The 16,981-nt window shown below is 32.1% G+C and overlaps 1 protein-coding gene across 3 annotated transcripts in view; it reads right to left on the bottom strand.

Annotated features, from left to right (window-relative positions):
- Positions 1–2,036: 2,036 nt before the first annotated feature.
- Positions 2,037–16,981, bottom strand: part of CTDSPL2 (CTD small phosphatase like 2) — a 97,075-nt gene continuing 82,130 nt past the window's right edge. For all 3 annotated transcript variants that reach the window (XM_074235290.1, XM_074235288.1, XM_074235289.1), the window contains 5 exons: positions 8,763–8,825; positions 8,580–8,659; positions 4,753–4,879; positions 3,106–3,201; positions 2,037–2,191 (listed from right to left, as the gene is read on the bottom strand). In XM_074235290.1, coding sequence (XP_074091391.1) covers positions 2,126–2,191; positions 3,106–3,201; positions 4,753–4,879; positions 8,580–8,659; positions 8,763–8,825 — 432 coding nt within the window. In that variant the 3' untranslated portion in view covers positions 2,037–2,125. The remainder of the gene's footprint in view (positions 2,192–3,105; positions 3,202–4,752; positions 4,880–8,579; positions 8,660–8,762; positions 8,826–16,981) is intronic.

Here is a 16,981-nt window from a genome sequence, read left to right as displayed (position 1 = left end):
TTATGTACATTTTATTTCAATAAAGACAGAAGACAAACAGCTTAAAGATGCCCAGATGCCCTAAAGATAAATACATTTCAAAGATTCTCATTAAAATGAATCTGTAGTATCTTTTCCTGCAAGCAAAATACCTTTCTTTAAATACAAAAAAATCAGTATTCTGAATTGCAAATGCTTTCGCTTTTTTTGCAGAAAATCTGCCATGATTTTTTTTTAATGAATAAAGATTTCCCACAAAACAGGCTTTTTCTACATGCTAAAATTTTTTTTAAACAGTTCAGTGACACAATGTGCTAACTACATACACAACAGATAATATAGTAAGAAAACACTCAACCTGATGAAAAGTTAAAATCTTCATTAATACACTGAAAATTGACATAACTCATGCCTTTAAAATCAAAAATACAAAAATTAAATGTTTTCCTAAAAAGATTTCCTTATTTTAAGGACTCATTTGAAAATGAAGCTGCATGTAATTTGTACAATAAAGTTGTACAAGTAAACAGGTAATATACATAAAAAATTAATTGACATACTTCTCAATTATCAGTTGTCCACCTTTAATTTCCAATACTGTACTTTCTTAACAAGCATACAAAATATCAAACTTCTCTTTAGAAAAAGTGCCGTTCTTTGACATCCTTTACACAAAAACAGTCTGAGCCCATGGCATGTTAATGCAGTTGAGAGGCCAAGCATACTAACTTTTACAAATTCTACCTTCCATAAAAAGCCCCCTGAAAAGGAGATTACACACCATTATAAAAATATCAACCTCTTATGGTAGCTGCATTAGAGAACCAAGGCCTGAAGACTCTTTTCATATAACATAGAAAACCACTATGTTAGTATATGCACAGCACTGGCAGCATGGGAATTCTCTGCACCAGTGGTGAGCAGAGCTCTGGTTATGTACCAAGACTGTTACACAGATTTGAACTGATTGTTACCAATAGTGTAACAGAGGTACTACCAGCCCATGCAAAAACAACTGAAAAATACTGAGCCACTGTGCAGAATACTTCATTCCTGGAGAAAACCAAAGGCAGCAGTAACCGAATTGCATCAAGCCCAACAGTTGACCAAACATTCTCCTCAAAGATTTGTGTGCACAGCATAGTCTGAGGTATGACTTATCCAGCCACATTATGTGCCACTGCAAGATCTTGTCATCTGGAATACATGCCATCACAATGGTTTAAATCTTTTGAATATTAGTCATTCATATATTCTTATCTACCAGTCTCTTGATTTTTGAAAAGATTTCAACTACAGTAGAATATTACGGAAACAAAATATAAATGCAGGTATTTCTAAATGAAACTTACATGGACTAAAACTAGAGAATATTTTTAAACAAATATACAGTATGCAGGCAGACAAAGCAGGAAAACGGCCATTCAATTGTATAATAAAAAACTAAAATTTGGCTATTTCCAGAAAACTATGAAGCGCCTCAACTAAAAGGAATGCATAATGAAATTCTATTCTAATACAGGTCAAAAATGTAAAAAGGTTATAAACCTTAACAGGAAAAATAAAACAACTTTTACTGGCCATTCCTGTTGAAATGAGAATCTTAAAGTAACAGAAAAGTGGCTACAAACCCACTTAGAGCACCAAACAGAGAGAAAATAAAAGTCCATTTTCATCTCTGTTATTATCATAAAATCCTGTGTTTCTACAGGTCAAACTGCTGGTGGCAGAAACAGAATTCTTTATAAACTGCAGATGTCCTGGACATAAAAAAAATTTCACTGGAGTTGCACTAGTTCTAAAGACTTTTCTGTTCTAGCCTACCTACTGTATGTATTCAATCTGAGATTTTATGTATATATATATATATATATATATATACACACACACATATATATATATACACACCCACATACATGTATATATATATAGATATATATATATATCTATATATATATATATAGATAGATAGATCTATAAAAACTCTTTCTGTAACCCTTGATTATTGTTGGGCACCAAAGATAAGAAAAGCAAGACGGGGTACAAAAATGCAAAAATTTCAACAGTAATGGCAATGTTTTTGTTCTAGTCCAAAAGGGTCCTGCATTTTCTCCCCCTTCAGTGATTTGAAAAAAATCTTCATGTTTTAATCTGGGGGTAGTAAGTCATGCAAGCGAAATCTGTCTCTGATGTGAGGTCGAACATCCTCATTCTGCAAAACAAAAAGGAATTACATTTAGAAGGCAGAGAATTTAAAAAGTAATAAAGCTTTTGAAAATAAGTTTTTCATTAACTTCCATTTTATATGTAAAATGAAAACGACAGTCTCTCTTCTCATTATTTATGCTACTTATAGGCAGCACTTATTGGAGTTGCCCTTGCCCCCAACATTCATAAAAGCAACATCAGTAATTATAAATGCCAAAGGTGCCTGAGGTACATGGAGTAAGGAATTCTATTTTTCAGTAAAGTTTTCAAATGAATGATTCTGTAAAATCTCAGCAGAAGAAACCCCAATTTCATAAATATGCTCAAATACAAAGCATCAATGATTTTAGTTTTTATGTTAATAATTGCATGGTTTTTTCTTCATGTCGGTAAGGATCTATTTTGCAATAAAAAGTAATCCATATGATTTAATTTTTTTTTTATTTATTTAAGGCAATGGGGTTGAATGACTTGCCCATGATCACAGAGCTATGCAATTATTAAATGTCTGAGTCTGAATTTGAACTTGGGTCCTCCTGACTCCACGGCTGGTGCTCTATCCACTGTACCACCAAGCTGTCCTCCCTATGATTTTAAAACTTAATTTTCTACCGAATGGCCAAAACTCTACAAAAACTCTACAATGATACCTAAGTTTTATTTAACATGACAAATCAATCTAGAATTTATTTAAAAGATCATTAAGCCTAAATTTCTCATCATTCACAAGGTTTGAAAACAGCAAAGGATTCTTAAGACTTTCCCTTAAACACCTTATAGTAAATATAGTAAATCATATGGCTAGCTTCAAAAAAACGTTGAGCAGCAACTTTGAAAGTAGTATTTGTTAACCTGAGATACTATTCAAGTATTTTTAAGTAAAGGAGAAAAAAAAAATGTATGATAGGACATACTTACCAGTTCTACAAGTTTCTCCAGAAAAGGTATCAATTTTAAAAGTTCATTGTCATTTTTATCCATGAACCAGCTCTCTATAGGAATTCCATTGGAAAGCTAAAATTATAAAAATAAATCTATCATGTCATATTAATATATTGTCTCACATGGAAAAACAGACCAGATTTTGTAAAGAACTATTCAAACACAGATTCATAGTACCCCTCCTTAAAAGGGAACATGAATTTTTATACATGTCAATCAGCATTAAATGTCTCAAACTATTAATTATATATTTATACCTAATTTAATTTTCAGTACAGCTTCTACTCTGTACATTTTATGCTTCAAACAAGTGTGGTTCAATCAAATCTATTATTTATAATCTGGTGATCATAAATAATAAGATCATTGATATAGAACTGGAAAGTATTTTGGAAACCTTATAAATCCAATTAATTCATGATACTGGTGAATAAACAGTCTTCAGGGAGGGTGTGACTTGTCCCATGTTAACAAAAGGATGATCCATGTCCTGACTCCATAGCCAGTGTTTTTGCTATTGTATCATGCTTTCTTCCTGAATCTTACCTAAATAAATTTATTTAATATAAATTATGATATGAAAATAATTACATGTATTATAAAGTAAATTATATGCAAAACTATCTAATAAATATAAATCGTAGCCCAAAGATTTATCTAAATAATGAAGGCATAAGCAGTTATTTTCATGTTAAACTGAGTCTTAATAAATAAATATTTCAATGCTAGTTGAAGAAAATGAAGGCTGTAAGTTCCTCATAATTAAAAAAGCATTTAAGTTTTCAGTCATCTAAAATGTTTTTTTTAAAAGTAATATTAAGACTCTAAATTACTGTATTATGAACTTTATAAGAAAAGAATGTGAGTTGTTAAAAATCTTGGGTTAGGAGTTAGGAGTTTATTTAAGATTCCATAAATTAAACATCTGAGTTATAAATAGTGACAGGGAATGTAATTATATGTACATATGTATCCATGTATGCGCACCCATATATGAATGTCATAGACATTTATGTATCATGTAGACAGAAGTTTCAAAATGCACAATTTAAATGGTTCAATTCAAAGCTATCCAAGTAATTTTAACAAAATTAAGACAGGCAGATGTTTCCAAATGTCAAAATTAAGTAAACAGTCCAGAAGAATGTTAACATTTTTATAATTTCAAAGACTTATTTTATTTTATTTTTTTTTAGGTTTTTGCAAGGCAATGGGGTTAAGTGGCTTGCCCAAGGTCACACAGCTAGGTGTCTGAAGCTGGATTTGCACTCGGGTACTCCTGACTCCAGGGCCGATACTTTATCCACTGTGCCACCCTAGCTGCCCCTCAAAGACTTATGTTAAAGGTGATCAATTCAGCCAAAATGTTGGCTGCTGCATAAAATTTACTTTCTTTAATTCTTTCATCTTCTAATTTTTAATAGGTCTTCCTGAAAGCTAATTTTTCATGTCCTAAATATCAATCGAGTCTTTTAATAATACAACCCTTCTGCACTGGTCTAAATTAAGAATTTCCAACTCATAAAATGTATGCCTTTCTTCTACAAACTGTTTTCTTTTGTAATTTTTCAAAAGTCCTTTCAATAAATTCCCCCAATCTCAGACTAACAAATTCTAACCTACCTGATAGGCAAAGGCTTGTGGTGAATTGTCAATTATGATAGTTTTTGAAAGATCTCTTCCAAGGATATTTAAATCTTTTATGTAGTTTCCTTGTACACAGACGCAATGTTCACGGAAAAGTCGATGCCTATATAGAAAAAATTAAACAAGATATTTCAGAGAATTAAATCTAAGAAAGTTCATCGAAAAATACATACATACATACATACATACAAATATACATTTTTAAAACCTTAATTCCTCTTTCCCATATTAGGAAATGACATATAAATATGGGCTTTTTCCTTGGGCCATCTTTTTAACCATCAAATCCTAAGCAATTATTTAAACCTAAATATTACCATGCCTTTAAAAATTTGGGTTTATCCCCAAATTTTTTAATGTTAAATTAAAAACAGGGATTAAAAAAACTTGGTAAATTGTTTTTGTAATTTATTTACCCAGGAAAGCTCAGCTCAGATGCAGCATCTGGTTGTCAGCGAGGTTCTGCTTTTTTAATCAATTTTCCAGTTGGGATGACTGAGGCACAAGGAGGTCAAGTGACTTGCCCAAGGTCCCAGAGTAAGTCAGTAGTTAGCCCCGCATTGGAACCCAGGATCCTCCTGGCTCCCAGTCCTTTGATCTAACCAGTAGAACATACTCCCTATCCCTGTACATGCCAGAATAGAAAATATAAGAAGGAATGTTTCTGTGTTGGCATTAAAAAAATGTTTTGTTTGTTTTTTAAAGTTTCCCTTAAAATTTAAGAAAAAGCATTGAGGCCAAAACATTCCATCATTTCAACTTTCCTGCCCAATTCCCCTTTATTTTAGCGTGTGTGTGTGTGTGTGTGTGTGTGTGTGTGTGTGTGTGTGTGTTTACTTGAAAAATAGGGATAGAGCAAAAGGATGAATTTTGACTGAAGTATTAAAATTAACTCCTTTTAAAAAACCAATATGCTGATAATAATTAACAATGAAAATGCCATAAGCATAACAAAATATTACAAATATACAAAGATTTTTGTATTTATATATATTTTTATGTTATAATTTTTCTCTAGTTCTCGAAGTATTTTAACATACTATGATATTTCTTTGAGATATTTGTCAATTTAAAAAATTACTTAAGGTATTACATTCTATGCCTCAATAGATGCTATCTGGCTTTCTTGTATCTGATTGAAGTATTAAAATTAACTCCTTTTTAAAAACCAATATGCTGAGACTAATTAACAATGAAAATGCCATAAGCATAACAAAATTTTTTGTTATATTTTTCTCTAGTTCTCAAAGTCTTTTAACATACTAAAGATAGTTCTATGAAGATATCACTCAATTTTAAAAAAATTTCTTAAGGTATTCCATTCTATGCCTCAACAGATACTATTTGGCTTCCTTGTGTCTTAATCCCATCACAGAATCTTTCAGGAGCCAGGATCTACTTATATTTAAAACTTACAACCTGAGTAAAGGGACATATTCTATATTCCATGTCTCTTCTTTTTTATATAGAAACTGCCAGTCAAAAAAAAAGATCGAAGGTCAAAACCAAGCCCTTTGTTTAAAGGTGCCCTGAGAATGCTTCAAATGCTTAGTTTCTTTTGCTTATTGACTCAAAAGCCCAGCAGGTTATTTTCCCCCAAACTTGAACTGAAAATATTCACTGCTATTGCGCATTCAACTTCTATTGTCATGACAAAGCAAAAGGTAGAACAAAATTCAAATCTAAATCTTTTAGGTAAAAACAGAGCAAGAACACATGTCATTAAATATATTTTTCTTTCCTTTATTTAGGGACAGACAGGAATGGGGAAATAGGAAAGGATTAAAAACTTAATATAGAAACTAGAAAGACAAACATCAAAGACTGATCTTTAAAAGATGCACAAAGCTACATTTGTTACATAATACACTTAGTCTATCTAACTACTGGTGGTACTAAAGAAACAGCGAAAAATCTTTTGCAGAATAAAAGGGTAAATCAACTTCTAGGTCTTCACAAATATTTTTCTTTATATGGTATAAATTGGTATTTCTTTAAATTTGCAACAATATTTATACGTTGGTAAAGTCAACTGTTTCAAGGCAAGTCAAATTCTAATGCAATTTATGAAATTAATGCTAAAAATTATTATCAATTATGTGTGTATATATCAATAAGGTATTGAAAGGTATTTTTAGATTGCATCTAAAGATGAGTCAATCAACCCCCCCATACATATATATGAAAGACATCCTGGGGGAAAAAAGCATAGTGTATTCATGCAAATGTTACTGTATTTCTCCTTTCATAATTTTCCTCAAACAAGACAGAAGACAGTGCATCCTAGTCGTTATTTATATGCAAGCTACTATATAAATTATGCTTTAAAAATCCCCTCTTTTTGCAATGATCTTGAATGCCAAGAATATTACCTGAATTATTTAAAATCATTTCATTGGCCATTAAAAAAAAACTTATGCTGATTTTAAAAGCTATCTATGCAAATCAGTTCTTAAGGTAAGGTCATGCTTTAAAAGTTAATTTACTTGCCAAAAAAAAGTTAATGTTGATTAATTCAGCTTGATATTGAGCTCCTAAAATGCTATAAATGCATGTGCACTAAGATATATTACCTTCAAAGGAAAGCAAAAATTATTAAATTTCAATGTACTTTTGTGAATAAATGCCAAAGGGGCATGTTCTTAACCATTTTTGCTCCTGCAACTTCATGTTAAAGAGATAAAGTGAAGCTTAACTGTTTCTAAATCAAGTGAAACTACATATACAGGTTCAAAGATCATAGGTTTGGCCATTTAGTACCACTCTCACATTTCACAGAGGAGGAAATTGAGACCTCTGGAGGTTAAATGAACTTGTCCATGGTTGTTACAAAAATAAGAGAGGCAGGATCTGAATCTAGATCTTATTTCTGAGTCAATGCTCTTACCACTGTACCACACTGTAACCACTAATAAAAACTAGTTCTTTTTGTTGATTCCCAAAGCAAAAAGCAACACTACATAGTATCCCCCTCAGAAAAATTAAATTAAGATTTTAATTTGGAAAAAAACAATCCCTAAATGTGGGCAACATTACAAAGCAGTTAGTTACCTGTCTAAAAGCTAATACTAAATATTCAAGGGTGTATGTAACTTGCTAATAATGTCTTTTAATGGCTAAAGATTTTATTATTGAGCATGTGATTCTCACACTAAGAAACTTTTAAGTATTAATACTTATAGAAATAGATATCCTATAGTATAACTAACTTTTTAAAAAAATAGAATTTAATTTTAAAACTATTTCTAAATCATGCCAATACTCCCACCAAGGACCTAAGCACAGTGACTTATAAAAAACATTCTGGTATCATTGAATCAAAATAAATGAAATTTATAATTGCTATTCACTTAATATTTCTCATTAAAGAATAAATTTTAATTCTGAAAAGGTAAAAAGATAATCTTTTCTGCCAAAGTCAGCTTAATTTTATTCAAGTATAAAAGATGATAGCATGCAATCACAATATCTCAGACATATAATAAAAACAAAACATGCACACAATGAAAAAATTCTTTCTTACTCCCCAACTGCCCTCTCCCGAAGAAATGGAATACAGATGTCACAGTAAATATACACATTTTGTAACCTGTAAAGAGAGTCTGTCTAGGGTTATTATATTATCAGAGTTGCTTAAAGACTTTGAGGAATTAAGTAAATTATTTTCAGTCATTTCACAAATACAAATCTATATATATGTAGCCAACTTTAAGTGGCCTGTAAAAATAAAATAGAATCAAACTTTAATAATAATTTCATAGATCAGTGTGACAAATTTCCACTATTTTTTAAATTAAATTTACCTGACCAGCTGCTTTTTAGGGTCTAGTATGTTCAGTAACTTGTCTGCATACACCTTCTTAGAAGCAGTAAAAAGAATGATCTACAAATTCAGGGGAAAAGAAGTAATCATTATACATGATCTAAATATGGATATTATATTGAATAAAATAAAACAAAACTGTAATCGATTTAAATATTTTTACCTCATAAATTTGAGACATACGTTCCAGGAATTCCCTGAAGAATGGTCTTAATCGCACATAAACCTAGAGTAACACAAAAGAGAATTTAAGTAGATGATTACATAAAGAATGAAAACAACTCAGTTCAAGTAGTCAAAAATTTCATAACAGAAATAAACACTGATATAAACATATTAGAAAGTAACCAAATACAATATGTATATATATATTATCAAGTAAGCAAAGTAACTCTTGACAGGGTAACAATAGCTGTGATCATTTTACTTTGGATTTAAAAATAATTTCATACTCTCTAATATTTCAATTGGAAAATAATTTAATGAAACATTTAAACTAAGAATTGAAGTTTTCCCTCAGATTTTGATCCACCAATAAGCTCCATCTTCCAGCCAGGCAGTATCCATCCAATTATAAGATAGTCTTTCCTCTAGCTGACCTGTCGCAATGACCTCCTCAATAAATATTCAGTATTTCTTCTTGACAATTACTTGCTACTAAGTCTCCACCTGAGTTGAATTGAAGAAGGGATGTCTAGATTGGTGAGTTTAAATGACCAAAGATATTCCAGAAATTATAGTGTTACTTTTCCAAAATATAATTCAGAAGTGGCATCTATATTAACGTTATTTTCAGGTCAAGAAAAGAAAACCAATTACATATAATCAAAGCAATGATCAGTTTTATGGGGTACCTTAATACAACTTTTTTGTTTCTTTGCTCACATTAAAAGTAGATTATATGAATATATATCCAAGGATTACAGAACTAAAGGAAGCTTTCCCCCTCCCTAAAATATTATTTCTAACGTGGCTTTATGAGGGGGTATAATATAATTTCTTCAAACTTTATCCATTCACTGATAAAGTCCTTCAAGCACTATAATTTCAGGGTATTTCCTCCACCAGCAGAGATTGTAACCGCTTTAGAATGATTTTTGGGCGTTCTTGTGACCAAAAAAATTCATCATTCTATATTCATCTTGGTAATGTGTCCTTTGAATTTACCAAGGTCATTCTATTGCAAAATCCATCTAGACTGGACATACTAAGTTTATACTCCACTGGTCTTTAAACACCTAGGGTCACCTCAATGACACAGGCGGTATACAGAGGTTCCTGTGCTAGTGTTGTAAAAAAAGAGAACCTTTGCAACCTAGCTATGGAAAGGTAAGATCCTAAAGGTCAGTTATTAGTAACACTAATTCCCCCCCCCCCAAAATACTTTACTTAGCACTTACAGAGTTACATAAGAACTGATAACTACAAAGTCAATAAAAATACAAATGTTGAAAACATAAACTTCTCAATTTATCAAATTTAGTATATGTAATAAATTCTTTCACAGCTGAAAGACGTTCTTCATCCCCTCCAAAAAGGGATGGATCATCAATCAGTGGAAAGGATCTTCCAATGATTAGAAACTTGAGTCTCTTATCACCTTGGCATTCACATAACTACAAACATTCTATAGGATAGGTGGTCAGTAAATGAAATGGAATTCCAAAGCTGAGGTGAGTTCTTGGAACAACTAATTATTTGTGCGTTATAATTACACAAAATATTTTATCTAGTAAATCTTAAAAGTAGGTACAGCACCAAACATTGAGCAACAGTGATGACAAAGGCTTTGAGGTTAACTGGAAAGCTGAATCAGATGTTCTAAAATTACAGTGATATAGTACAGAAATCTGCTGAATTAAACGAGTAGAAAGCTCCATTAGTACAACTATTCCTCTGACCCAGTAATTATCACAGATTGTTACTATTCTTACTTTGAATATAAATCCTTTCTAATCAGTCAAATATGATGTATCATCAGGCTTTCATTTATGTTCTTTTCCTATTACTAATCATCTTTCCCCTCTGCCCTTCAATCACCTAACTACAAAGATCCAAATATTTTGTCACTTAGCCTTATGCTTGTGACCTCATTTTTCTCCCACATTACTGTCCAATGTACAAAAGGGAAAGCTGGTTAAAGTTTCCAAGGTCAACAAGCTTAATCCTATTCCACATCTACTTCCATGTGTGTATAGATTCTAAGAAACAAATATTAGTACACTGCTGGTCATAAAAATCAGCTCACTACTTTTTTCACACAATCTAGAGAGCAGATTTAAGAGTATTTTACCTCCATCTATATACCCCCCCACACACACACTCACACTTCTATATTTAAGGCTTATATATTCACTCCCTAGTCTAAGAACATATTCATCTTAATAATGTCACATAGCATTCTTTATTGTGTATCAACAAGCCAGGTTGTGGGCTGATCATGCCTTATCACCATTAAGGCATCCTGACTCACCCCCTATTTATTACTTCAGAAGGATGGACATAAGGAAGCATATTACCTGTTTTCAGTCTAAATATCTACTTTAGGAAGAAAAAAGTATCATCCAAAATACAGGAAATAAACCATTTGATCAGAGTAATCTTTTACTAGAATTTTAGCAATTCAAACCACTGTTCAATCTGCTCTAAGAATTACAGCACTCCTCTAGTCAGCCAATTCAGTCAACTAGTATTTATTAAATGCTTTACAATCATGCCAAGCATTTTGCTAAACCTCCAAAAGGGCATGTTCTCTACCTAAAATCATTAATTCCAGAGTATACTTTTTAATAATAGGGAGAAGGATGGTTAAAAAGCATTTGCTTTGCCTTTTGTCCCCCCCATTACAGATTCTAACAAAATCATTTCATGATGAACTAAGGGTCTAATTTCTTACAAAATAGATCCCTGGTAACACATAGTTCATGTAGCCAATACTTCGAACTTACATTCCCAATTACATTCTTTCTGACAGTAATAAAACAAGGACCTACAAAAGCTTCCCTGTACTATCACTGAGGATAAGCATATTTGGATCAACATATTTTTCCAAGTGTTTTTTTTGCCTGTACCATGCTGGCAGTAGATGATGAACTAACTGCATATACAACTACTCTTATGATTTTTATACAACACCCAGCATTAAGCTTAGAAATTAGACAGAATTTGCTAGAAAAATTTCTTAAATGGAATGTAGATAATCTATTTTACACAATGATCACTCAATTCTATAATAGTATTTTTAATCTTTCTCTTTTTTTAAACCTTAGATATGATCACCTATCATAGCTTCATTGTAGCTACTATACCTCTTTAAAAGAGAAATCTTTGTTTAGTGTCCAGGTAATTAATCAACAAAGCTTTATTTTAAGTGCCTACTGGGTCAGGCATTGTTTAAAAACATCAAACTATTATTGAGGAGTTGACATTTGCATGACTCAAGTCATGACTTTTCAAATTCTTAAAAAAAATAAAGCTAATTTTTTTGCAAACCACTTTGGAAAGAGGTACAAATGCTTATCACATATTCTCTTTATTTTGACTATCAGAATAGAGCCAACTTTAAATGACACATTTTTCAAAACATATAAGATTTCTTTTTAGTTTAGTCTTTCATTTGTGGGAGGAAAAATAGTTAAGGAATGCTTCTTATGAAAAGAGGTAGATTTTGGTTAAGATGTTGGTTTACCACTTCATGTGAGGTGCCTCTCTTGATTTGGTACAAGATATAGGTTTGAAGTAGATGAACAGATTATGTGTAAAGGAAGAGCCAAAAGAAAAGGAAAAGTTGGGCTGCTGGGTGAGATCAAAGAATTTTAACCAAGAATAGGAGAGAAATCAGGAAGATTACAAGAATAAATGGAGGCTTGAAACAGCAGGGGTTTAAGCATGAGCAGGGACCTGGTGACAGCAACAGAAAGATACAGACATAAAGTAAATATTATTGGTCATCATTGGATGAGAACAGGTCAAGGGCGGAATTTGGAAGGGGAAGGCCTACCTAGATTTGTCAGACAATGTTTGAGATTTTAATCATTTATTCAACTCTTATTCTCATAAGGATCTGTTGTACATTTATTAGTACATACCTTTCTAAATGTCTCATACCCCTAGAGTACTAATCTCTACTTAGGTTTTATCCTGAGTCTCAGCTAATAGTTCCTCTTTCCTCTTATCTGACTCTTTTTTACTGGTATTATTTTCCAAATGGAGCTGAGGTCATGTCTTAGGTGGAGATTCAATTACAGTCCCAGCTTAAAAGCCCATCAATTCCCAAAGAAACTATTTCCTTCAAAATGTTTTTATTCCCTCCCCAATAAAAGCCAACACATGTGGAAAAACATGTCACGTTTTATTAACAGCTAACACTATTAAGAAACAGTTATTGTACATTTTTTTTAAAACCAATGACATTTTCATTAATTTTGACTGCTAAATGGACAGGAATACGTAAAGGTGCCTGTTAGATAGGACTTCTGCTTCAATATCATTTGTTTTGTTTATATCAGCAAGGAAGTATTAGTCATAAGCTGGAAACTGAGATATGTAACACTGTCATATAGAAGTCACTACTAAAATGATACTCATTAAACCTGGTTTTTATAGATTTTAATAAGAATAGGTTGAGGTCTATTGTGCTGACTTTAAACTCAAATTCATCAGTCTCCCTGACGATGGATGGATTTCAAGCTGCAAGGCTGACAATATTTGCTAAAAAATTAGCTCAAAGAACAATTTATGTCACAGAAAAACTGTTAAGAAATTTAAGCAAACCATTTTTTCATGGCAAAGTAATTCAAATGGAGTCATCAAGCCCATTGATGTGCCTAATACTACAGAAAAAAATGTTTAAAATAGTTTTAATAAAAGATTCAACTACCCCCCCCAAAAAAGAAATAAAACTAACAACTATTGGAAGGAATGAAGGACAAGAGAGCAGGGATATTTGATTTTAACAGGAGAAGAGCATACACATTTAGCTAGGTGAAAACATGCATGATGACTGATCTTGAGTAGGATACTGAAATAGTACTGGTATAATATGACAAATCCTATGTATTCAATTAAATAAGCACTGGTATTTAAGTCACCTCAAACACCAGAAGTTAACTCTCAGGTGGGATGGAAGGAGAATTCCATAGAGCTGAAGTAAATGGCCCCAAACACAAAAAGATAACCTAAGACTACTACACTGATGAGCTGGTTCTTCAATAACTTTAAAGTTAAAGTAGGTATAATTTTTCTTGAAGCACAGAAATGTCGGTCAAACCTACAAAGGTTAGCCTTTGTCACAGAAGACCATTCAGAAATTTTAAAATGATAGTTGATTGGAGGGATCAAAGTGGGTGGGACTGTGGGGATGTTGCTGTCACGGAAGAAGAATTTGACTCTGAATAGAATCTGAATCTAGGATACACACACACACACACACACACACACACACACACACACACACAGACACACACACACATATATACATATATATGAATAAACTGAAAAAATTCAAAGTCTGAATAAATTTATAAATGATTTTTTGTGCTTTTAAATGTTAAATTGAAGTTTCATATGTAAACAAATAATTTTGAATAGACTAAAAAAAATTACTTTAACAAAACTAAGAAAACATGTTCCTTTTAATACTTTACCACTAAGATTCCAAACTATGCAAATTACAGTCCTTTTTTTCTATTTAAATTTGGTAGTACTCTAGGTATCACAAATTTAAAAGATTATCATCATCATCATCATCATCATCATTATTTTTTAGGTTTTTTTGGCAATGCAAACGGGGTTAAGTGGCTTGCCCAAGGCCACATGGCTAGTTAATTATTAAGTGTCTGAGACCCGATTTGAACCCAGGTACTCCTGACTCCAAGGCTGGTGCTTTATCCACTACGCCACCTAGCCGCCCTATCATTATTATTATTGAAAAGGATAGATCATCTACCAAAAAAACTTTTTTTCAAGGCAAAAAGCCTATCATTGGATTTTTTATCTGAGAAGCAGACTGGGTAATTCATGCTAATAAATAATTATGAAAGTTAATAAATCCAGATGAAACAACAATTCCAACACCAATAGTTATTAGTAAACATAGGGAAAATTTATTTTCCCTAAAATTTATTTATAATTAACTATATAAGATGTTTGTTCCACTGAAAAATTCATTTTTTCTTTATTTCATTTTTCATGGCTTGAAGTGTAATTTTTGTGACCTGAAGTTTACAAAATGAATTTAAGTCAACAATTAAATTTTATACCTTAATATCTCAATTTAAAAAATGCAACAAAATGCTAATTGGTCAAAATTCACTTAATAATTAATTACAGAATTCAACAGAGGCAGAAAATGCTTGTTATCACAACTCCCAATCTATGGTATCTTTGGACTATCGTACATTCTCTTGAAGCAAAAACAAAACCAATCAACCCTAAGAGGAGTTGACTACAGAGAAGCAGCAAAGGACATTCATTCTTAACTACTGTGCTGTCATCAAAATTATCCCAAATTGTTAAGATGATAAACAGGAAATTGCTACATCAAGTAAAGGACAAGAAATTGAATCTTTGTTGAGTGTGCCCCCCCACCCCACCCCAACTTTAATCCCAAAGTAATTTCTTCTGACAAAACAGATGAGTTCAAGAACAAGTTTCCTCTTAGCAAGTAGCTCCCTATTGGATCCTATCTCTCCTTGAATGTGCTTACCACAATCTGATTTCTGGACAGCTGACCCAAAGTTTGTTGATTTTACTGTTCTTCAGAAAGCCATTGGGCTAAAGTCTCATTGGAGAACAGTGCTCAAACTCTCTGATGCCCCTGCCACACTTTACAGAATGAGAAGATGGACAACAACACAGTTAGCTTTGGTTGCATTGTGGTAGAACATGTGAGGCATCTTCTTTTTGTCTTCAATGAGCCACATGATTGGACTAAGTAGCTGTATTACATCTTCAAAAAACAGAGCTCCAGTTCTTGATAGAGAGAGAGGAAGGTCATTGAGGAGGTGGTTCAGCTCAAAAGCTGATTGAAAAATCTGTCTTTATATTCAATCAATTCTGCTTGTGGATAGAAGTCATCTTCTGGATGGAAGAGGGAGTGAGATGACCTAGAGTCTTGAATTGGTGGATCTGCAGGAACAGAAACTAAATACAGTGGAGACCTCTTAACTGAGTAACACCACGAGATGGATTTCCTGTCAATGTGCCAATATAAGCTAATATAAATATGTGCTTTGGAACTGAACATGCATTTTTCCGTTTTTCCAGATACTGAATGCATTATACAATTATGAACAAGCACTTCTTCCAATTATTAATCAGATAATTTGCTTTCTGAAAACAAAAAATCCTGAATTTAAGAAAAAACATGAAGACCCACCCAAACAAAACTGTATGTATTATTCCCTTGATGTGCTCCACATCCTGACTAAAAAAAAAAATAAGAAAAAGGTTTAATTCTGAGTGATTTGTATTACATACATGCTAATAATAATTCTACACATCTGATTAGAGTTGAGCTGGCCCACAGAACGGTCTATGGCCACACAGATCTCTTGCTGAGATGGAAGGTAGAAATGAGGACTGTTCAAAGTTAAAGATTTAAGACTTCATTGGGCTGATATTTGTTCTAAATACTACCTGTTACTCATTTCTAGTTTAAAAATAACACCCTGAAACATACTCCTACTCATCTACCAGAAAAGGCAAGGCCATGGGGCAGGATAACTTTTAAATGTTATTAGCCACTTCAGATTCTACTTAGGAGAAACGGCTGTGAACTAGCTATGAAAGACTAATGGAGTCCATCAGCAGGATGGCTGAGGAACTATTGCAGTCTCTATTTCTGAATAAAAGATTTGAGGAAAATGTTCACTTCACTTCTTTTTATTCCAAAAGTATGTGAACTTATTGTAATAATGCCCATAAACATAGAAAAAGAATAATGATTTTTTTTATAAAAACCTCTTTTGGAGAAAAAGAGAAGGAAAAAAAGTATGCAGATAAAGTTAAATACAACAAGCTAATATGTAGACTTTGAATATAATAAACAGAACAAGAAAAAGGGAAACTAATTTCAAATAGTACTTTATCTACAATACTAGAATAACTTTAAAAATCTAATTCAGATTCAGAATTTAGTTATATTTCAATAAAATTTTATTTTTAATTTCAAACAAGCTTCTGATTTATATACAAAGAAGTATCCTTTGAATATAAAATTTTAACAAATTTCCACATTGCTTATTTTTAATGGGCCATACTTAAAAATAAGTTATAGCTTACCTAATAATGTGGTTTCTCCAAATTCTCTTAGATCATCCCAGACCCTTGTGTATATTTCTTCTTTGCCAGCAGATGGAGACAACACCACTGAAAGTTTAA

Source organism: Macrotis lagotis, chromosome 4, assembly GCF_037893015.1.
Source record: "Macrotis lagotis isolate mMagLag1 chromosome 4, bilby.v1.9.chrom.fasta, whole genome shotgun sequence".
In the NCBI taxonomy this organism is placed as follows: Eukaryota; Metazoa; Chordata; class Mammalia; order Peramelemorphia; family Peramelidae; genus Macrotis; species Macrotis lagotis.
Note: the sequence above shows the minus strand (reverse complement) of the source record. Positions and strands in the feature narration are given on the sequence as shown.